The sequence below is a fragment of the Lycorma delicatula genome, chromosome 12, assembly GCF_047948215.1.
Source record: "Lycorma delicatula isolate Av1 chromosome 12, ASM4794821v1, whole genome shotgun sequence".
NCBI lineage: Eukaryota > Metazoa > Arthropoda > Insecta > Hemiptera > Fulgoridae > Lycorma > Lycorma delicatula.
In genome coordinates, this window is record NC_134466.1 from 15,297,229 (window position 1) to 15,322,970 (window position 25,742).

Consider the following 25,742-nt stretch of genomic DNA (forward strand, 5'->3'; position numbering starts at 1 on the left):
TACTTACATAGATTTTTTTTTATTTGAATATTATGTCGTCCAAATATTTTCCATTACTCCTCACACACTTAATTTCATTCTAAAATTTGAAATTGCTCGTTCAATCATCACTTGTGGAACCACTTCAATTTCTCGTTGAATGGCCTCCTTGAGTTCTACAACTGACTGTGGTCGACTACTGAAGACTATATGTTTGAGATACCCCCACAGAAAAAAAATCACAAACAGCCAGATCAGGTGAACGCACTGGCGAAGGAATGTTGCCAAATCGGGAAATCAAACGTCCAGGAAAGGTTTCTCGCAGAACCACCATTGCGATTCTCGCCGTATGGGTGGTGGCACCATCCTGTTGAAACCAAATTTCATGTCCTTGAAAGTCATTCAGTTTCGGTCACAGAAATTCATTCAACATGTTTACGTATCGATGAGATGTTACTGTTACTCTGCAATTTAATTCCTCAAAAAAATATGGGCCAATTATGTCGAACTTTGAAACCGCACACCACACTGTAACATATTGACTGTGAAGTGGTTTTTCAAAAATTTGCCGTAGATTATGCGAAGCCCAATAATGGTAATTTTGTTTATTCACAAATCCTGACAGATGAAAATTTGCCTCGTCACTTAAAAGAATAATGGCATCCTGGTGAACATTTTCGAGGATGACCTCGCAAGCTGCTTTGGGAGACGCCCAATCATTTGCATTAAGTTGCTGCACTAACATCATCTTATACGGATGGAATTTCAGGTCGGCATGAAGAATTCGTCATACATTTCGATCAGAAATAGCTAGCGCAGCAATATGTCTTGCTCCTGAACTTCGTGGAGACTGCGTAACAGCTAACCATACAGCGTTAATATTTTCAGGCATTCTCACAGTCTGTTTTCATCCTGTTGGTTTCATTTTTAAAGCTGATGTGTTCCTAAAATTCTTCACCCACAACAATATCGTATTCCTACTAGGAACAGATGCGTATCGATTTAAATTGAAATGTCTGCGAAATAAACGCTGTATTGCAATAACAGTCATTATTTTTAAAATAGGCTTCAATCACAAATGCTCGTTGTTCACGACATACTGGCTACTGAAATAGCATGAATAGACCTGTCGATGTACAACACTCCCGCCTTCTCACTGACAGTGGTACCAACATAACAATTACTACAAAATCATCAAGATTTATATGCCGGACCCTGTACAAGACTCTGCTTGAAACTAAAATGAAAAACTGCTAGTTAAATAAAATTGAGGTTGTGCTTCATAGCAAGATTCAACAATGTAATTACATGAATTTTTTCATACAAAGAAATCTTTTGCAGACTATGGCCTCACAGTCTCCAGAACTCCAAACCATATTTTTGTTTCTGAGGATCATGGATGAAATAAAAAAAAGAATATATATATATATATATATAAAGACAACATCTCTTTCTAACATCACTTCAGCAACTCTAAGGAACATTACATGGATCATGAAGTAACTAACACTAGTTTATGATAGCTAGCATCATCAATGCTCAAAGTGAACATTTTCAACATTCATTGTGACATGTAAGCAAAAAAAGATTAAGTCTAAAATTAAAAAATATAGTCTACGTATTCTCCTATATTAATTAAACTCTTCATCCTTTGATTTGGGTTAGTGTTTCATGCTAAGCTTTCCTATTAGTTTCAACTACTACAAATACAATAACTGGCTAAAATTTTTCCAAGTCACATTTCAATAAAAATGTATATTTATAAAAATTTTATTTACAGTTAACATATTTTTATTAATTTTATATTAAATCTCTCATAAGTATGTTACTAAAAAAAAAGAAAATTAAAACTAGTACTCTACATTTCTGAAACACAATATGGGACATTTTTTTATATAATGGGAAAATTTTTATAAACAATCTCTCTGTCGGTGTGTGTGTATATTTATTACACACATACCCACATCAACACACCCCACTCCACCACATACCACATACCCTGCCACACACATCCCACACCACACACCTCAACCCCCATCACACCACACCTCACCCCACACATCCCACTCCTTACCTACCACAAACCCACCACCACATACACCTCCCACTCCAGCCCACCACACCACACACACACACACCCTATGTGACTACTCATAACAATACAAGAACAAATTAAGGAAAAATGCTATACTCTTGATCCACCTTCTCAAATCTCCATTTTAATTTCCACCACAAGACTTGGCACTCACAAATTTACTCTCAAGAAGTTTAACTAAGAGTGAAAAGCAAGCTCAGATGCAGGGATATTTTACAACTTCATCTTAAAATAAAATATACTTTCATTTTTAAAAAACTTAATAAATTCATAAAACCTCTAAAGGATAGTGTTAACAAAAATAAAACTAAGTAAAAATTAAGGATGTAATCAATAATAAATTGTAATAATAATAAATATTAAATACTGACCAACTGGAACACTTTTCACATCTTCAATAAATATAACATCCCGTAACATCCACTCTTCTTCATCTTTCTTATCTGAATCTTCTTGTTTTACAGCAACTCTTTTAGCACGTTCTAAAAAGAGATGCAAAGGAAATTACTAGTAATGTATATTTTCTCAACTTCTACATTTTACCAAGAATTTAATTTTTAAATTGGCCAGAGTAAAAATTTAATACACTTTATTTTTTCCTATATTAAAGATATTAATTAAAACGTACTAACAATGGTAGACATCTAATACAATTAAAATAGAAAAATTACAGATCATTAGTAAGTTATTGAGTCGATGCATCCATAATTTTCAATAAACCTATATCCGTAATATTAATAATAGGTCAAAAACTAATAATATAAAAAAGAATCTTACTATGAGATGTAGAACCAGTATCGCTACAAGTAGATGAAGCGGGTGAAGGTGGAGGTGGCATATCTAATCTGTCTGTATTTTCTTTATGGCTACTTGCACCAGAAATTCCCAAAACTTTTGACTGCGATGAACCACCAGACGTCGATGCACTGCTCGTACCAGGTACAACACTGTTATCAAGCCCGATACGTCCAGACCCTGAGCATGATGCAGATGGTTGTGAAGATGTAATCGGGGAGATTAATTTAAACCTGCATATATCGCTTAAGTTCCATGCAGCATTTTGTAATTGGCCAACCTTTGGTACACCACCTGATATTGTGAAGCCTGTAAATAAATTTAAGTGTCCTACATTTATTTTATTTATATTAAAAAATAAATTGATACAATTACAAAGAATTTTTTTTAAATGTTACCACAAAAACATGCTCACAAGCAAAGAGAGCTTTCTTGGATAAAAATATAGAGAGTAAATTCATTTTACTTTCTGAATTTGTTTTGAGTTAGTTTAGTTAAGACTTTATCTCACAGATATAAATATTGTTTATCACTTCCCTGCCCTAATCTTTTGATCTCAACACATTTACTACATTCTACTTTTTGCACATCCCTTTATTACCAAATTAACTAAACCTTAATGTCTATAAAATAAATCATCCTAGTTCTTTATATAATTCTGCCACAAATTTCCTCACTCTCTTTTCATTTTAGACCCTTAATTTCATGTTTTATCAAAATACTTTATTTTTAACATCCTATTCATTATTACATTTCAAATTTCTTAATTAAGTTTCTGAAGAGCAGTCTCCAGAAACTTAAATTTCATTTCATTATATACATTAAATTTAAGCATATAGAGGACAATAAATATACAAATCGGAAATAAATAAATAAATTTAACAAAAAACAGAAATTAACATACCAATAGCACCAGGTTGATACATTGGACTATTTTTCATACACACTTGACTTCCAACAGTTATTTCAGCAGCACTCGTTGAAGGCCTTTGTTTACGTGATTTCGCTCTGTATTTCTCCCATAATTTTTTACGTTGATTGAATGGAAGAACACCCCTGAACACAACATTTTTTTAAAAATTATTAAGAAATTGAAAGTCAATCTATGTACTAAATTAATTATATACAGACTAACTCTTGCCTGAAGCTTTGGTGTGTGAATTTTGCACCTGTATCTACAATAAGTTTTCAAAAGTTTAAAGTTTAATTTTTGTTAAAACTCTATCGTAATTTAAATGTTTACTGGGTGTAAATTGGTCTCATTACATAAGTTTAAATCTTAGTTGAACAATAAAATAATTATATTTTGCCTCAAATCTGAATAATAAACTGAAGTCATGTCAGGTGAACACAATCATTTTTAATCATCATATATTTTTGAGGTTTAAAATTTTCATACAAAATTTTGGTCCACTCCCTTACCCTCTGCCAAACTGTAAGATGTACTTTTTTTTTAAAAAAAAGGTCTTAATCCCAACTTAGACAAGTAATACCGCCAGCTAAATCCAATTTGAGAGTTTAAAACTGAATTAAAAAAAAAAAGAAAAAATAAGTGAAATATGTAAAATTTTATTTTAAAGGGTTGTATAAATATAAATTTTCAGGCTTAAACACCTTCAATTCCCGAGATATAAAATATTCATTAAAAGAATTTGCTCCCATGAGTGTCAACATTTGCCTGGATTTTCAAAATCATTTCTTAATGGTTACCTACATTATAAAAACAACATACCCTCCAACAATCCTTGGTCAAACAGTGTGTGAACTGCGTGGTAATGAGTTGACCAGTCAGGACACCTTGTTTTAACATATTTAGATTCTAAGTATTAAGAATTATCTTCCCTTAATGGTATAAAACATATACACACACACATTAATTGAGTAAATATTTACAGAAGTTTTCATCTTGCTTTCCCCACCTGAAGTATAATACGATTGCCTAAATTTAAACAAAGTTTTAAATTTAAGTGCACACTCAAATAATAACTTTAAGCTTTCATATATTATCTGTAGTTACTTACAGACTGATTTTGCTTGGGCCCACCATGTGAAGCAATTTTACCTAGTTTGTCTGATGAACTCTATCCCTAAAAATGGATAAGATCGAAAATTACTAGCTACTGAGTTTCTACTGCACTTATGTTAACTAGCCGGTCAGCACTGCCCTTAATTCCCATTATAAATATTACTAAAACTCATCCAGATTTTTGCCTACATTTTTCACCTTCCATTAATATTCAAATACGAATAGCTTATTAAACTCAAAATCATCTAGCCAGATTGCACAAATTAATGATGGCAGCTTCCACATTTTAAACCACACAACAAATCTTCAAAATGTAAAAAATACACAGACAATCTAGCTCACAATAAAACACACACATAAAAATGACAAAGAAAATGAGTGATATTTAGTTTTGGTAATCTATAAAAAAAACTAATTCGTTAAACATTCTCTTGTCTGTTGACATATCACCTCTTTTCACAATCTTCTACAGCCATGCTGTTTCCTTTTTGAGATTTGTCAAGTGCTCAGTTGTTTGTGATCAACCCAAAACCCAAAAATATATTACTTCTTATTTCACTAACAGTTCAAATTCAAGAAATTATAAATCACTACAATTATATCATAATCATTATATTATCGGTTCAAAATATAATTGGTAAAACAGATATTCATATCCAAATAAAATTTAGAAGCTACACTTCAAAAAATAATTTGAAATATGAAAATATGCTACAAAAAAAAATTCATGTAAAATTAAAATAAAGGTCTAATTTTCTTACTTGACTCCTACAGTCAGTAGAATCACTGGTGTTAATACATACTTGGTGCCTATCAATTACGTAATAATTTTAACTTCCAACAAATGAAAATTATAATCTTATGAAAACATGAAAATAATAGAAATAATTTAAAAATATAATTACCACCAATAGAGAGCTCCGCTTTCAAGACAGGCGACAGTATATAGCGTACAAGTATGTAATGATACAATTCTATCAAGAGTAAATTCAGTAAATGAAGTAGCTAAATGTTCTAATTTGTTTGCAGCATGTGATAATAATTCATCCATCCAAGTTGCAACTTTTCCAGATTCTGTCGCTACAGAACATCTGATGGCCGTAGCAGATATTAAAACAACTCTCTCATTTACTAAACCCAACGATAATGCTTTTGGATGATGTATCGTGCTCTATTTAAAAATAATAATAAATAAATTGATTAATTAAATTGTAAGTCAAGAAGGCAACAAAATATTTTAACACTACAAAATATTATTCAATACATAAATGCATATAAAGTTGGAGAATTATTATAGTAGTCGGTGTATCAACATTCTATTCAATGAGCTTGATTAAGTAGGCAACTTTTAAATGTTTTATGGTCTAAGTAATTCATGTGAATGTGTGTCTGCACAAAACAAATTACTTCCAACATGCAAAACTAACATTAATTAAATAGTAAAATTTACTTCAGTTTTATATATTCAACCCATAAGCCTATAGAAAAGTATTATACTACATGCACTACAGCAACATGACAAAAAAATTATTATTGTAGACACTTCATATTAGCAGCAGTAATCATGTCAAGCATAAACTGACATTACCTGCTTTTTTTAAACAGAATATATGATATAAATAAAGTAGAAAAACAACTGCTTATACAAATCAATTGTTTCTTAACTTTTTTAAGTGAAATAATTTCATTAAGTTATTAATTAATTGAGACATCAACGTAGATGTCAGTTGAACAGGGATTATGTTCCTAGAATCACAATCAACTAGGAGGTAAGCTGTCATAGAGAGGTATACAACGGTCAATTTTATTTTAATAACCATTGAGGAATGGATACACCAATTTTATATAATGAAACAATCTTTAAATGTGGTCATTCATTCGAGAACACAGTTTTATATTCATTTCAATGAGTTCAGACAACACAATTTTAAGCGGGTGAAGAACTTCAGAACCGCTGGTTTGATGTTTGTAACCAAGTCTCATGTAGGGGAAAGCACTATTTGCCTAACCACAATGAGCAATCAGCGATAAGTAATCAAATTCTCACACACACCAGTTAGACCAGTTGAAAAAGCTTTATTCAAAATTAAATTTTCACTCACATAAGATTATGACTGTTTATTTTAGGCCATGGTGATTACAACAAACACTAAAAAGTTTTCGATAACGTCATTTTGAATTTGTAATGAACTTATTAGCCAATGACATTGGTAATCCCCTCATGACTAATACAAGTCAGCATCCATAATTCACTGATGATCATTGAATCTTTGGTGATCTGTAAGTACCGTAGACTTCTATGACCACATTAGCCACTAAAAAAATCCCAGTAACATGTGAGATTGCACTCAGCAATCTGAAGTTTAATGATTTATTATCAGTTTAGTGAATGTGGCTTTGGCCAATGGCCAGGCCCTCCTATTTTCAGAACGTTGCACCTGAAGAGGGGTGTAATGTTGCATTAACCCCAAGGGAAGAGGAATGGTAGTGCTGCAGTCATAAAAACAGTAACATCTCCACATTTAGAGATGTTTTTCTAAGTGCATCAGCAAAAGGTGCCTATTTCAGGATCAATTATTCACGATCAGACTTTGCAAGTAGCAAAAATAAAGGGAACAGATGATTTTTTTAATTCATCACAGAACCTTTGAGTCTTGTACGTGGGAATATGGAAATGGAATTTTGTAGTATATGAAAAATGCCAAATACCTGACTAGGATTCAAACTCAGAACCCCTGATGAAAGGCTGAGACACTACCACTCTGCCCCAGAGATAAGATGGAATGGCTAGCTTGACTGTTTAAAAAGAAACTACATTAAACAGAATAAAATTTGCAAATAAATCACTGATGTTTAACACAATGAAATTAATATCACTATTGTTGTTCGTCAAACATCCAAACAAAACACATATACCAGTAGCAATGAAATTGGACTTTTTTTTTTAAATTACTCACACAAAACCTTTAGCTGAAGTTTGTGATCTACTGAATCATTTAATAGTTCATTTATATCTTTCTTGAAATTTATGTTTTACAATTTTTTTAATACATCCAATTCAATTTTAATAGGAAATTTCATGTAATTAACAGTACATACATGGAACTGTTCCTGTTCTTAAGAGAAACTTGGGGCAAAAAAGAATTTTTTTTTATTGGGAATTTCTCAGGCTTTTTAATCCTTAAAAAAAAAAAACTTTTACAGCACTGAATAAATTATGAACAGAGCTTATCCATAAACTTATAAGAGCTGTATACTGAAATAAAAAGAATATACCAAAATAGAAGAGAAAATGAAGATTTATCACATTACTGAAATGATCAGTAAATAGATATAATTTTTATGACGTGTGCATGTTAGAAAAGTATTAACATGACTTTTTTGTTTATGCAAACAAAAAAATACCATCATAAATGTACAATAATTCAACAAAAACCACTTACTTCAATGTGCCTATAAGGGTCCATATCAGACCACTTCCACTGATACAGTTGACCAGTAACAGACACAGCAACCAGTTCACTATGCAATGCAGCAATATTAGTAAACCTCGGTAAAGGATCAGCACCACGTTCTGGCCAAAATTCAACATCATCGGACATCCATAAAGGACTTTGTTGTGCAAAATCTTTCTTTTTGCTTTCTGCAAAAACAAAAAAAAACTCTCAGAATGTAACTTCTTCTAACAAGTACTCTACATACAGAGATATGAAAAGATCACACCCCTACTAGGCTAGTTTATTCCCCCTACTGATTTGTATCTTTCTTGCTCCAAAGCTTACTTATAGATTACAAATAACTCTGCTTTGTGAACTGTTATGGCTTTATTTCTTAAACTCCATGGTACAAGACGCTAACAGAAAAGTAACAGAAATGATCTACTTAAACCATAACAAATTCAACTACAGGCTTTTTTGGTTATTACTGCAAAGATTACATTCTTCATTTTTAGTCTCGTATGTTTTTTTTTAATGCATCTGCAATCTGTTTACAGCTTTTACATTTTTAATAAGTAACATTTGCACGAGGTGCATTTAGAAAAGTATCATTTTCAATCAGACCACCAGTGAAACCTTGGTATCTCCTCATTCATGTATACTAAGCTTCTTATTTATTAGCCTGCTTCATACACCATTACAAAAGGTATTATTGTTTTTATAAAACTTAAATGTTTAATTATATAGATACAATGCTTATAAATGTTTATACGGCCTTTGTCCATCGTTTGACTGCAAAAATTATAAAGTCAATAGAGGCTTAACAATAATTAGTAAAGTTAATGCTAAAAATGTTGAGTGAAACATTGGATTAGGTCTTTGAAAATGTAACAAAGTATGACAAAGCATGCATCATGATCATGAACAAAATGGGCGATCATTTGCCACTTATCTGATGCAATTCTAATGAAAAAATTTATGGGAATAAATGATTTATATGATTAATCACTTTCTAGAGACTTTCCAGAGATATCAAGAACTGTCGGCAAAAAAAAAATCTGTCACTTTTTGATTCTTATTGAACATCGCTTGTATTTAGTCACAAAAATTCAAGTAACACTTTGACTTCCTTTTACATCCATGCAAAAATAGTTACACAGACTTTATATATCTTTTACAAGCTAAGTAAGACTTACTAACATTTACAACTTTTTTCTTAAATGCACTTACTGCATTTAAATGACTATTTATTACTTACACAGGTTCCATATTTCATTAACTTTCCTGTTTTGTCATTCGTATAACCCCAAAGATCTACTTATTTAAATTTAAAAAGGTAAATTTTTTATCAAACAATTGCACAACCATTACCTGGATCTTTATCTAATGCAGAGTCACGAAGTGCTGTTTCCAACCAACGTCTTGGTCCAAAATATTGTCTATCACGCCAACGTGAAAAACTGTCTCTATCGCTACCTCTATCTCCTCTTTCACTTCTATCTCTTTCAGAATTATCACCTCTTTCTCTGTCTGAACTCGCTGCCAAACGTCTTGGAGTACTAGCCGAAACTGAATTACCTCTTCTGCAATTTAAACAGGAAAAAAATAAAAAATTTATAACATAGGAATAAGAAATTTGTAAATGGGATTTAGTACTTTTCTATCTAAAGACAAGACATCTCTATCTAAGCCATTTAGATAGCATGTAAACTGATTTATGATTAAGCACACATACACAAGATTTTCATGGGTTACGGGGATATGTTCCTCATGGTCCAACTGCACAATAAAATAAATGTGTTGTACTCTTTAATATTGGTGGTTTTCCCCAGCACCTGTCGGTAGCATCTACTCGCCTAGTCACTGCTGTGACCCAACTCTCCTACTCTGCATGCCATGTGCAAGTTACCATGAAAACAGTGCCGTGCTTTCACTGTGGAGTGTACATATAATTCTATTAACTGTACAGACGGCAAGCAAAACATTGCTTACCGTTTTAAACAGCCTGTGTGTGAAAGAGATAACCATGTATGAACTGAGATCCTATGGTGGAGATAGTATGCTGTACGCGCAACCCGCCGATATTAATGGTAATGAGTAAAGTATAATCACAAACCACACAAATTCAAAGCAAATTTATTTTTTTAAATATTAGGAGGTATAACACATTAAAAGTATGTGAAAAATACAATATACAAGGGTGAATCAAATTTAAACAGTAATTTAGCGATTCTATGCAGCAAGGAGTTCTGAGCTGGATGTTGGAATAGGGGGAGGGGGTTTAATGTTCAGTGAGAAAGGGGGAACACCATCAGGCCCACTAGGCTGGTCTAGTGGTTGACTCATCAAAAAATCAGCTGATTCAGAAATTGAGATTTCTACTGTTCAAATCCTAGTAAAGTTACTTTTATCCTGATTTGAATACTAGATCGTGGATACCGGTGTTCTTAGGTAGTTGGGTTTCAATTAACTACATATCTCAGTAATGGTTGACCTGAGACTACACCACTTCATTTACATTCAATACATATCATCCTCATTCATCCTCTGAAGTAATACCTTAACAGTGGTTCTGGAGGCTAAACAGAAAAAGAGAGAGGGGGAACCATTTTGGTTAGCTCCTCCGCTCTATTCTGTCATCAGTACAGTCAAGAGTGAGCAAGAGCTTCCATTATCTGTTGCACAAACATATAATGTTTTTAACTAATGAAGGCATTACACCAGTAGAAATTTTAAATTGTTTAAAGGTACAGTTTGGGGACACTACACTATCTCAGAACCAAGTGTTATATATGGGCCAGACTATTTAAGGACGAGCGAGAAAGTATAGAAAACAAAAGTCATGATCGATTCTCAAGGTCAAGTCTCACATCTGACAACATGTGTGCCGTTCAAGAGCTTATCAAAGGTGATCGCTAGTTCACTGTTGAAAAAATTCCAGAAGTGGGTATCAGCAGTAGTGCTCAATCCATCTTCACTAATCATCTTGACTTTAGAAAAATTAGTGCTCAACAGGTTCAGAAGTTGTTGACCAAAAATCAAAAACAGGTCAGGTTGGAGATCTGTATGAGACTAAATTCAGCAAGAAGGGGATGATTTTTTGAAGCACATCATCACATCTGATGAGACATGGGTCCATCATTACATTCCAGAGTCAAAAATGGCAAGTAAGAAGTAACAAAGGAAGGATGAGGGCTGCTCAGTGAAGGCCAAAACTACTCTTGTCAGCCGGAAAAACGTTCTCGCAACAATTTTTTTTATTATTTACTCATTGAATTTCTCCACAATCAACAAACCATATGTGGCTTACTGTTGCCAGCTGCTAGTCAACAAAAACTGCCTACAAAAACAAAAATGTCAGTCAGAGATGTCATCATTCCCCTTGACAACGCCTGGCTGCACTCAGCAATTTTGACAAGAAATAAATTGGAAAAATGCACTGGGAAACCCTTAACCAAGGTCCCTACAGTCCAGATTTGTCCCCTGTGACAATTTTTTTTTGCCCTTTCAAAGAATCACTTGGAGAGGAACGATTCAAAAACAATAAAGAGGTTGAGGAGCACGTGCGCAATTGTCTGACGATTCATCCTCAAACTTTTTATGAACAAGAAATATTCAAGCTTCCAAATTGTTGACAAAAGTGTGAAGAGAATATAGGAGACTATATAGAGAAATGATGAAGGTATGAATTGTGTATATTAATCAATAAATTTATTTTTTTAAATTACCATTTATATTTGATTCACCCTCATAATAATACTACAGCTCATAGGTTTTCCGATTTAAAAGATAAAATTCAATCGCTAAGAATTTTTTTTTTAGAAAACAAGATAATATAATTCTATAGAGGTTCTATCAGAAGAGGAAAAGAAGTCATTATGGTATTAATATTTACTCTTATAAACAAAAGATCAAGATAACACAAAAAAAGGATAAGCAACATAAATAACCAAAGGCCTCTTTAGGTAGATGTAGAAGGTGAAGAAGATAACATAAATATAACAGAAACTCTTAAAAAGTGTAATATAGAAAAAACCTCTTTTCTACAGTGAATTTTATTGATATAATTATTTTTAAAATGCATTAATTTGAATTAACATATAGACAAAAAATTATACATAGACCTAGGTTTTTCCATTTGTCAATGTTCTACCTTGCACGGTATACTTTAGCACAGCCAACAAAATAATTCAAATATACATCTGCTTCGTTTGGCTTCCAGTAACACATTTGGCTTCCAGTAACACATCAAAATTTGCAGTGGAGTTAGCGGTCAGTGTTTTGACTCCAAGTACAGTTATATTTTATTTCGTTTCTAGTCAATTTTCATTGTCAAACATATAGTATTATGTTTGTAATTTAATTTGTAAACATGTTGTAATTATGCACCACAATCCTGTAAGATGATAAATTCTTACAGGCTTTTCACTGTTAGTGATTATCAGCATAACATAATTTTCCTAATTAAATAATTATGTATAACACATATACAAAGTACTTAAATATTTACTGTTGACTTATTAAATGTTCTGTAATGAATTTATAACCAAGGAAGCATTACAAACTCTGGTCAAACAGTAATTAAAACTTCATCCTCATATGTCAAATCTATTTGCAGACAAGTTATAATATCTGTTGATATGGGAAAAGAATTAATTTCCTGTTAAAATAAGATTTCATTTTTGTTTACATTTTTTTTCTCTTAGGAATTTGTACTCTTTTAACTATTTCTAAGAGCCCAGCACAGTGCCTATATTTCACCAATGGATATTCTCCCTTTCAATCCTACACTGACATACATTAACTCACATTTCGAATTGATTTAGAACCACACAAACAATATTTTTTATACTGCGCCACAATTCTTGCACAGTGATAAATTCTTATGTGCTTTTCATCATTAGCACCAAAGTAGTTAGGTACTTGTCACTTATTTTTAAAATTGTTATCTATCTTCAATTGTTCTTCTTTTGTACTTTGAAACTGAAATAAAAAAAAAACTTATTTCAGATAGAAAAACATCATCAAAAAATTATATTACGAATTCTTTCATAAATGAAGATGAATTTTCATTAACACAAATGGAAAAGTGTTGAGTCTTCAAATTTGCAAAGCTTAACAGAAGAGTGTCTACATGCACCTTTTAACACGTGTACATGGGTTTCCAAAATCACAGCACAAATAAAATTTGTCAGAAAGAAATTGCAACTTATTGATTTCTAAACACAAAAAGATGTGCTGGTCGAATGTTACAAATGTCCTACAAAATGCAATTATGAAAAAACTCACTGAAAATAGTACAATAACTAAGCAAGTTTGTCAAGATATTTGATTAGCAATTCCAGTGAAGATGAAAAATTCTAATAGGTTTTTATTTATTTTTTTTATTATTTAGACAACAAAATAATAGAAAATATCATTTGCAACATTCATTTACTTCCTAAATATTGTTATTTATTAATATTTATTAATTCTGAAATAGCGTTAACTTACCTTCATAAATCTGTCTTTTAATACTCGTTTCTAAAATTATTCATCCCAAGGCTTGTGCAGGAATAATAACAGTCTTTGCAGCCTCTGCCAATCATTAAAAATCTGTGTTGTATATTAGCTGTTCTTTACCCGGAATATTTTGATTAACTCTGGCAATTTATTTTATAATATTTAGTTTCAAAAGGTCTAACAATATCATTTACATGCATTTCCATCCATTCTTAGATACATTTTGTAATGGACAAAGATATACGTATTTTAAAATTTATGATAAAATTAAATGACTGTATATATACCTTTCCTTTAATCACTTTGATTTCTGTAACAATAGTTTTCTTCTTTTTTTTTTCTTAAAGTAATACTTAAAGAGCACACAAAAACAGTTTTGCTTAGCAATCAAACATTTTACTCCTGTGCATGAAGTAATACAAAATGCACTACACTTGCTCTCCATGTTTTAGGATTACAGATAAGCCACATAACTGATAAACAATCTATGAACTACACTTACAAACAACATTTAATCATGGCAAGTAAATCAAATAGAAAAATGTGTGTGCATTTGGATTTTTTTGGGGCATGGGCAAAAAAAGCTCACAAAGAGAATATCCGCATGAACAAATGAGGTATTATCATTGCATATGATTACGCATGCAAAAAAATACACGTGTAATAATTATATGCTAATGATTAAAAATGGCACACTTAAATGAATTTCATTAATAATTATTTCTTCATTAAAAAATAAAAATAAAAACATAATTCTAAATTCTGTATTACTATAAATATAATAAAATCAATTAATTTGTTAATTCAAATTTTCCAAAAATTTCATGTTTCCTTTGATATTCCTGTAAAAAATTTCAAATTTGAAATTTTTCCCATTCAATCAAAGTGAAATATTTGCTAGAATTGTAAGAATATTCCTGAATACAAATAAAATTAAATTTTGTGACATTATAACAATTTGTGAATGGATTATTCAAACGTATTATTGCCAGTTGAATATATTCTTACACATGCATACTGCCGGCAGTTTCTACAATTTCTTGGTAAGAAAATTGCACTTTCAATGATTCTACCTCTCTAACATCCAACTGAAGAAACATCAGGTTATAAGAGATGCAATTTACAGTTAAGACGTATATTATTATTTAGCCCAATGCTTAATGGCAAAAGGAGAAGGAAATCGTGGTTTAATCCTACACTCATATAAGTTATAAATAATATATTGTACAGATCACATCAGAAACGGTAGGTGTATGCTGCTCATGAATAACAAAAAGAAACTGCTCAAAACACTTGCCTTGAAGAGTAAAAGAAGATCATGGAAAAAAATTTTGATTAGAGCAGCAGTAGTCTTCAAGTAAACTTTGAAAACAATCCTAGATATCACTAAGCCCATTAGAACAATTATAACATAAACAATGCACTGGTTACTGTACTGTGATCCTTGTGGGATGATCTACTAAAAAGCAGATTCCACCAATTGTATATATTGTAGATATTACGCGGCCTACAAACAATAATTATTTAAAACGCTTTTTATAACCTTGCACATATATTTAGATAAATATTCACACTACCAGAACACATTTAAGTCATTGCTAAAGTATCCAGACCCATTCCTGATTACTAATATAACCAACCTATTTTTAAATCAGGATTTGTTGATACCTGACATGTCAAATCAAATCTTGACAAAGAAATATGTCATGAAGTACTGGGTAACCTAAGTAACATAACATAGGACGCTGATAATAAATTTACATTAGAGAAACATGAGACTCAACTTAGTCCAATAGAGACCTCAGTCACTACTTCAGCTCCTTGTAAACCACATATACACAGCAAACCTGTTTCCAGACAACCCCACAAGGCCAAGGTACCCCAATTCCCAAGCTTCAGCCTTCTGTCTTGTAGATAAGATGGATGTATTTTATTATCTGTTAATTTGGTTCTCATAATACCTAACCAGCAAAGTAACGATTGAATATAAAAAGAAAAGAAAGGTGAATGAAAGAAACGTAGAATGGTCAATCCACAGAACAACTCTAAGTCCCTCAACGATTTTGGGAATTTACCATTTTGTCCAAAACCAAGATTACTAACAACAAATATTCTATCAACGCTAAACCAATTATAGCCTAATGAAAATACCAACTTACATTCTCATAGCTGAATATCCAAACATATCTTCTGAAAACATCGCATCAGCATCAATAATGACAGAATGATCAGCATGAAACCCACCATCAAGAAGTGATATAAGATCTTCAGGAACGTAAGAATCACCACCCTCGTCGCCCTCATCTCCTTCTTCATCATCTCGTGATAATAAATTATTAACAGCCAGATTAACATCCAAATTAGTTCTCTAAAAAAAAAAAATAAATATTAAATCTATACGATTATAAAAGTGGGATAATACACTACACAGAGTTAACCTATATTATACACTACTATATATTATCATATACTACAAGAGTAAACCTCTATGAGTTTGTTATTCTACTCCTAATCACACATCCTGCAATTCATTTCTTTTCTCAAATTCTGTAGTATGTAACAATAAAACACTTATATAAAAAGATTATGTAACAATTAATATGATGAAAATTAATACATTAGTTACTAATAAACGCACCTCAACAACGACTAGTAGAAAAAAGAAATATTCATACTATAAATATTTTTTTAAATTATTATTTTTTTAAAATAATACATTTAAAAAGGGCAAAACCAGAATTAAATTAATCAACAGAGTGTTGCCGTTTACTGCGATCAACAGAGGAAGCATTCTCAAACACCTGTTCCCTTTTTTTTACCAAAAGGAAACTGACAATAAGTTGAAATCCATTCAAACAAAAGGAGAAGTAACCGATGCAATCAGCATTGATATAAAAACATTACCACCTTATTCTATATAATTCAAAGAATTACTGAAAAGAAAAATGCTGGCAGAAAACTGTTGGCTATTTTAAAATTGCTTAATTTCCTTTACTATAAAACAATGTTATGAATTTTAAGTAAAATGAGTATTCAAAATACATACTGAACTTTTTCAAATTATTTCAAGCATAGGGAAACAAAAAAAGTTTCTTGTGTCATCTTTGCCCTTTCTACAGAAAAGTACATCAAATACAGAAATATTATTTCACCATCAGTTAGAAATAATGAACTATTACTTTTCTAAAAAGTAAATTATACATATATATAGTTAAAATAGTACATTAAATGCTTACCTGTAACTCTCTAATAATTAAATTTCTGCTTTTCCCTTGAAGAACAACCTGTGCTTGTGAAACGAGTTCTTCTGGAACATACGGTACTGGTACAATAGGCCGTGATGATGAACTTCCACCACCAGATCCACCACTGCCGCTGCCCATAATAACGCCAGCACCAGAACCACGACCACCACGGAAAGCAGTGGCAGATGTACGCATAATTCGTGCTCGTGTTCTCGTCAACTGCCTGCTAGAGCTGCTGCCACTGTTTCCCCCTCCACTACCACCTGTCCCCCCACCGCCACTGTTACCCCCTCCACCACTCGAACCACCACTACCACCTCCCCCACCACTACCACCAGATTTCGAACTGAAAAGAAAATGTATTTATTTATTAACCTCTTTTTAGCACATATTTATTAATTAAATTATTGAATTTCATCAAACAGAACTAAGATAAATTATTAATTTAACTGCACTTACTGCTGCTTTTTTGAATGTTTATTAAAAGCACACTTGTGACTAGAATTAAAGGGAAAATTTTTTTTTTTAATCCAATAGCGCAATTAATTAGTAAGCTATAATTAAAATACAATCTATTTTTTTTGTGATACTACATACTCTAGCCAAAGTTGTTTAAAGATTAATAATTAATATAACTCAAAAGTTTTTAACCCTTTAAATACAATCATTCAGATCAGTACAGAGCTCCCCACACATGGCTTCATCCAATGTTAGTACCTTGTATCAAAGAACTATATATAAATTGATTTTCAATCATAAAATGTTCAAAAATTTAAAAAACAGTATCCTAACATTTTTTGATAGGTATTGCGGCAAACTTTCAAAACTAAAATTAAATTTTTTTAGCTGTAAAAATGTTTAAAATTTAAGTTTGCAAAATTTTTACTAAAACTCATATTTTAATGTATCAGATTAATATGCCCCAAAAAAATATTTCAAATTTTAATAAATTTATTTTGAAGTGTAACCATATATTAAAATTTTTCCTAATTATTGTTTGCATTCATTAGAAATTAAAATATTATAACAAAGATAAATCTTAGCAAGCACGAAGCAAAAATTAGGTGTTTTAGGTTACGGGGTCAGAATGTAAACAAATAAAATATTGTGTTTCAAACCCGTTTTATTTATATCATTAATATCATTATTGTTACGTTAAGAAACCATAACAGCAGTAGATGACCTGATATGAATCCAGAATCGCTTCAAAAAAGTGACTTTATCTCTTCTCAATAATAATGAATTTCATGCCAGGATAATAACATAAAATGACTTCCTAATGCTTCAGAGGTAAATCTACAGTTGCGTATCAGTATGCAACACAGACGATATCACCCCCTGGCAAATGACACCTTCGCTCTAGTTATCAGAAAATAACGATACTAATAACCTAGCAGGATAAACAACCTCTGACTACTTCCTTAGGACCTTTACATACTAGTCGTTCAATAATAATTAGAGACAAATTACCATAGCAGAAAAAAATTTATTAGAATAAACTGAAACTGTTTTTTGACATTCAAGTTGCCACCCAGTCGTAAAAAACATCAGCTACTTGAAAATAATATCCATTATTATAGTCTCTTTTGTTTATTTCAAAATGTTGGCACTGCTTGAAATATATAATGTAAAAAAACAGCATGCTGGAAAAAACTTTTACTTTCTGAAAGTGTAAAACCAGTCAAAATTTACTTGCGAAATTAAAACAGTAGGTTTAATTAACCATGCAATTATGGTCTATCAGGCAGAAAGATGTCACATATTTTCATCGAAACCAAATGTTGACTGACACTTTGCAAATTCAGATAAATGATCTTATTCACAAGGATAGACACTTTGCAAATTCAGATAAATGATCTTATTCACAAGGATAGACACTTAAACTAAGGAATTTGTTGTAATTTGTAGTGGGAGTATTGGCACTATCTATTCCACTACCCATGATAAGCTGAATTACCACAGAATGTGTTAAGGTGGGCACTGAAACAGTCAACTCAAAATCATACATTTGTAAGGAACTTAAATGATTGTTTTCAGCAGAAGGTGATTCAAATAACTTTTGGGAAAACTTGGATTCATTATTTTGAAGTGGAATTCAAATGTCAGAGTGTGGAATGGAAACATCCAAATTTGCCAGTAATGAAAAGATTCAAAAGTAGCATAGACTGGTAAAGTTATGTTAACAATGTTTTGGGAATATAAAGGCCCAATTTTAAGTAATTATTTGGAAAAATAACATACAATCTACAGCAATTACTATTGTGGCATGCTAGAAAATAACGTTAACCTGAAATAAGAAGAAAATGTCCCGGTTCTCTCTCAAAAGGGACAAATCTTCTGCACAATAATGTCCAACTTAGAAAGCTATTCAAAAGATGGGTAGGGAAGTATTGCCACATCCACCTACAACCCTGATCTTGGACAATCAGAATTTTTTATTTTGTCCTCTCAACAGTTTTTACCTGGCGCAAGGTTTGGCGATAATGAGCAGGTTAAGAATGCGTCACAGGAATGGCAGTGAAGACAACAAGGTAAACAATTCTTTATTGGTGGAATAAGGAAGATAAACAAGTACCTAAATATAACTGGGGATTATTTTGAAAATTAGCATTAGTTTCATTTTAATTAAATAAATGGATAATTAATTTTTCTAGTTTAATTACTTAATTTCTTTATTTAATCAAAGAACCCCATACACCTCAGTCACAAGAAATACTGACAAATTTTTTTTCCAACCAGTTTTCCAGCTACTGCCAAATCTGGGTGTGTGTGTATATAGATTAGAAACTCCAATCACTGCTACCGACTTGCCAGGCCTTACGTAGTCCAATTACATGTAAATGTACCAGTAAACAAGTAGCATTGAACACTCAGGTTAACCACTCCTGAAACGTATGGTTAATTGAACCCAGCCACCAAATAACACTGCTATCCACAGTTTAATATTCTAACAGATATAAAATCAACATTAACTCGATCAAATCAATTTAACATTAACCGATATAAAATTAACTACCTTTATAAGGATTCAAACCTTAGAACTCTCAACTTTGAAAATCAGCTGATTCTGCGATGATGAGTTTAACCACTATACTGACCCAGCATGTTAAAGACGGAATAACCGAGTAAAGAATCAATAAACAGTCTCTGTTGTGAAATAATTTATAATATATATATTACTTCAACTCAGCAGGAGAAATACTAAACTGTAAAATTACTATTACTATAAAATGAATAAGCTTTTTTATTTTTATTACTTTTCCAATATTATTTATCAAACAAAAAAGAAGTGAATTGCAAACAGTCCAACACGTTTTTGAATGTCTCAATTTAAAATTTGGTTTATTTATGACCTAGAGGAATTCAAATACCAGTACATCTCTTTGGATCTGAATAATGAAATCATCCTATGTAAAAACAAAATTCAGTTCTTTGTTTATGATGGAGAGATTACTTTTTAGTATTTCTTACTGCTAACACTTATAGATTATAGATTAATAAATTTGTTTATGCTTTTTAGCCGCACATTCTCTATACTCACAAAAACCTTATTTAAGAACATAAAACATATTTTTATTAATAAATTAAAATATATTTTCACTTTTTTGATTGAGCACTCTCAAAACAACAAAAATAGATATAATTTTTTGCGTCTAACAAAATCCTGACTATTTTGTTTTTCAACACTAATGAAAAACAAGATCAAAATATTAATAATAAATATATATATATACAGTGCATACAATGAAAATTAAAATTTGTGTTGGAGGTCGAGAAAACATTACTACCAAACCTGAAAACATTTACTTCCACTTAATAGGGCAACAATAATAATCATTGTACTTTTATTTACGCACATTTAATCAATTACTGCATTCACGTTTTTATTAGTTACAATTTACTCCTATGAAATTAGTATTAATAATTCAATAAATGATAATCGCAAAAACAAGAATTTTAATTTAAGTGTATTTTTAAACTAAAAAATCTTAAGTAGTGCTTTAGTGTATTGTGTCCATAATTACACTAGATTAGATGTGCAATTATTATTGTACAATTTTTTATTGTACAATACTTAGAATTTGTTTTATTTTGAATTTTTTATTATTTAGAATTCTCAATTTTTTTTGTAAGATTGTTTTCATTGTTGATTGTATTATTATTTTACTAATATTTACTTGAAATTAGCATCACATGTCCAGTTTCTTTGTAATTTCATCATCTTATCTTCATCAGAACAGTCACTTTCATTATGACTGTATAGATGGATTATGAATTTATCAGTCACTTCGTCAATTAGTGGTTCCACCACCTTCTTATACTAGTTTCAGCTTTTTTTACATGTTCGGAATATGGTTTCTAATCATCCTTATTCATTTCATTAGTTTTTCCTCTGTAAATTTTTTGATATCTGACATTAAAAATATTGTTATTACTGTAAACATACCTTTTCACAGCCAACCATACCATCTCAGTCTGATTTAAATCGGGATGGTAAGGTAGAAGTCACAAAACCTGATACTCATGTTTTTAATAGTTCATCAAAATGGTACTTTTTTTGAATTGATATGCTATTTAATAATGGTATTTTAACACTGCTTTATTAACCTGAATATTGTTCTTTTCTAACCAATTAATCATCCTGCTTTTAATATCATTTGAATCTGGAGACTTCTATAGAGGTGAATGGTGGTAAGGTGCATTATCGATAACTTCTAACAGGGAGGGAAAGACCAGGAATTAATTTTTCAGACGCCCACTTCATGAAATTGTTGATATTGATGCTGTCATGATAGTCACCACTTTTTGAACTCATTTTCCAAGTAAATATTGTGTTCAGAATGAACCCCCATTTCTCCTCCAGCATAGATTATGATTAACCCATCGCCTTTATTAATTGGCACTTTTGTTACTCCTGCACCATCCATAATCAGTACATGATGGTAAAATAAGTAATAGTAAGTGGAGGGATGTTTCGTTCTGAGTCAACAGTATGTTTACTTGAACATACCACCATTGATAGATAAGACATACTTATCTATCTAGCTACTTTTCACCCTACTCGTTTTCTTTTTTTCATTTTATGTATTTAAAAACCTAAGATGTTAAAAACACATTTTATTCTAATTTTAGGATGAAAAACAGAGGTGACATATAATAAACAGATTATCTCCTACAGGATATGCAACACCTTAGTAATGTTCAAAGTAAGCACAGTTTAATAAAGTATAGAAGTGTATGTGTCCTATGAAATAGGCCAAGTTATAATGCTAATAGAGAATAAAACAACTGTCATCATAGTTGTCACCATAACACTTCTCGCACACAAGGTAGGTAGCTAGCTTAAAAAATATCTAGAAAATAGATTAACCCTGCTTTATTATATTACAATGATACATACCAGTTCATCTGTGATGAGAACTAATACCATTTATACTGATAATCAAAATATAGCACTAGCAGAGTAATTAATTAAATCAAATTACAAATAAATATTTAAATAAATTTGAATTTATATTTATAACCATTAATAAAAAAAATATATTTCAATACACTCACGTCTTTGATGGATCATTTTTTGTCAAATCCAATCTATCTGATATAATTGAAAAAGTCACACGGCATACACGACCATCTTCTAATAATAACGCAAAATGATTTGGTCCCACAACAACAGATTTGATGGGTACTTTAATATTTGCTAAAGCTGCTGGAGGTGCAGCCGGCCCAAAACGATTAAGCCTATCTGACACCTCCTTTAACCTGTGCAACAAAAACCAGACATATTATATTTTTAAATAAAAATTCTTACAATGAAAATAAAACAAAATTCAAATATCAGAAATGCAGCAAATTTATTATTGAAAAAACTATTTTCTACCAGATGTAACATTTTGACAAACTACTGCTTACTTAAAGTTAACTCATACATTTACATTATTTTTCCTTTAATTTCATTAAGTTTACTTGATGTAAACTGATTACAAAGGTAAAGAACCTGACAGTTCCTAATCTACTTGATCTAATTTGAAAACTAAACTTTAACATGTTTGTTTGTTTTTTTAACTCTTATTCTAATATTTAAACAGATGTAAAAATGCTAATATAAACATACACAAGAAATAAAAATTGATTTTTTATCTAGATTAAATAACTGAATAAAATATATGGGTACTTAAATATTAATGCCACCACAGCTACAGATTTATTTAAAAACGAAGTAGTCAATCGGATTTCAGTGGAAAATGGGCCGATATAGAGTTTAACATAGATTCAAAACAGTCTCTTTATTAATTTTAATAAATGGTTATTTATATTTATTTATTTTATAAATATAATTTAACCACACTTAACCTACTCTCGCTTTGCTCGCTAACCTTGACTAATTAACAGGAGTGTTTTGATTAGTTAAATAATAAATAATTGCAATAATTACTGAATTTATTAAATAAATACTCAAAAAATTACGGTGTTAATTAGTCAAGGTTAGCGAGCGAACCGAGCATAGGTTAAGTGTGGTTAAATTATATTTATAAAATAAATAAATATAAATAACCATTTATTAAAATTAAAAAGAGGCTGTTCATTTTCCACCGAAATCTGATTGACTACTTTGGTTTTAAATAAAGCTGTAGCTGCGGTGACGTTAATACGTAAGTACCATCTATGTTATAATGTAAATCATTATTCTTAACCTTTAATGCAGAAATGCCAATTATTAGTTTTTCAATACACAGAGCAGGATCTTGGGGAGTACAATATCCCCAAAGATGTTACTTCATAATATTTTGACGTGTAATAAGAAATCCCATCAGATGCAATAAGATTTTAATACGTTTGTTATGACATACTGTAACTTTATGTTGGGTGACTTAATTATAATTATATTTTCTAGTGAAAAGCTATGAGTGAAAACAGAAATATTCATCGCATCACAATTTAGACATTTTTGTAAAGATAACTGATATTTGTTCATAAGCATGTTGTGAATGAGATAAAGTCAAAGATGAAAATTAATACAAGCAAAAGCAAAAATACACTAATAGATTTATTAACAGACACATTAAATAATCGTAAGTTGAACATTTTTATTAAACAGTATACTCTTATTTTTTCCATAACCCTATAATTATTATGAAACTAAATGGTAATTATAATTTCATAAGACTTTCTTTATTGGTACAATTACATTTTATAAATCTGTCTTGCTATAGATTGACCAAATCTAAATTTTCAATCGAATTTATGTCAAGTGAATTACAGGACCAATCCAAAACCGAAATATTACATTACATTCATAAATTCTTTCACTTTTTATAAATATGACGCAAGCATGAGATGATGAATAGCCATCCTGTTTAGTTCAAATTCATTTAGTTTTAAAAATATAACATTATCTTAAAATGTCAATATTCTGTACAAGATCCCTTCCTCCAAAATTATAGAAACAACCCAAAAAAAAAAATTTACAAGAGGTATTTTCAATTTATAAATATGTCCTACTGAAATGTTAATTTCCAAAAAATAAATACAGTTTCACATGTTTCCTGCTTTTGTCACAATTCACTTTTTGACAAGGTCAAGTTGAACAAGTCTCATGACTTAATTTTCATTATTTTGTTAACTACATACATATGAATCCTGCACACAGCAACAATCTTTCATTGCAAGATTAATGATTTATTTCCAAGTATCAAAACATCTTTTTACATTTGAAAAAAATATAATTGCTTAAAAATCGATAGCTTAAATTTATATAATAACCATAATATATCAAAGGTAAGCAACGTTCACACAACTCAATCAAGTAACAAAGCAAGCAACAAACATATAAATTAACTTTTAAAATATTGTAGGAAAAGAAGGGAAATGAACAAATTTATCATAACTGAAAACATTCACTCCCTGTTCACATGTATTCGCAATGTCTAGTCTACAATAAAACAAAGTAATAAGAAAACTGGGCAAAAAAGAAATTTCACACTCTTTCAAAGAATGCATTAGAAGAAAACAGGTACTCATGTGTTACTGATGACTAAACAATGCAGCAAACTGTAAATAGGAATTTAATTAGATATTTAGTTCCTTCTATTACTATATAAACTATACCTAATACTTTAATATCTGAACCACTTAAGTCTAAATCTGCCAGTGAACGTATGATATTTATAACTTTGTGAGCATTTATTGGTCGAGCTACCTGCTTAATTTTCAACACTGTTCTATAAAACTAAATTTCAAAATACTCTTTCCTTCGCATTTAATTTTCCTAAAATTCATGATTTGCTGATTTAAAGTGCTTATTTACAATTAATAATTTATATAATTCCCAAATCTATGGGATGGGCAAAAGGATTTTTACAGAGGTTTGAAGGCCTACTAATGTAGAAAATATAAATACAAAAAAGTCCCATTAAACTCCTATTCTGAAGCAAGATATAGCTGAAAAAAATTACGGTTTTTTTTATGGATGGGGTGAATATTAAATGAATTTTTTTGGTAATATGTATTCTCAAAAAAAAAACCTTCAACTTTTACATAAGACTTTTTGCTAAAGTGCCCCAGTAAAGATTTGAAATTTTATTTCATCCAAAATACCCCCACCCCCTTTTACCAATTTTTCAAAAACTTTCATTATTACACCCCCCCCCCCTGCCACCCAT

At 30.8% G+C, this 25,742-nt stretch overlaps 1 protein-coding gene across 4 annotated transcripts in view; it reads right to left on the reverse strand.

Annotated features, from left to right (window-relative positions):
* hyd (E3 ubiquitin-protein ligase hyd) overlaps positions 1-25,742 on the reverse strand; it is a 150,537-nt gene that overhangs the window by 119,688 nt on the left and 5,107 nt on the right. For 3 of the 4 annotated variants that reach the window (XM_075380017.1, XM_075380016.1, XM_075380018.1), the window contains exons 1-8: positions 17,071-17,342; positions 15,994-16,202; positions 9,704-9,915; positions 8,339-8,538; positions 5,801-6,066; positions 3,774-3,925; positions 2,852-3,178; positions 2,446-2,556 (exon numbers count right to left, since the gene is read on the reverse strand). In XM_075380017.1, the coding sequence (XP_075236132.1) occupies positions 2,446-2,556; positions 2,852-3,178; positions 3,774-3,925; positions 5,801-6,066; positions 8,339-8,538; positions 9,704-9,915; positions 15,994-16,202; positions 17,071-17,274 (1,681 nt within the window). In that variant the 5' untranslated portion in view covers positions 17,275-17,342. Of the gene's footprint in view, positions 1-2,445; positions 2,557-2,851; positions 3,179-3,773; positions 3,926-5,800; positions 6,067-8,338; positions 8,539-9,703; positions 9,916-15,993; positions 16,203-17,070; positions 17,360-22,638; positions 22,843-25,742 lie in introns of those variants that run through there. The other variant, XM_075380019.1, reaches the window with a different exon arrangement.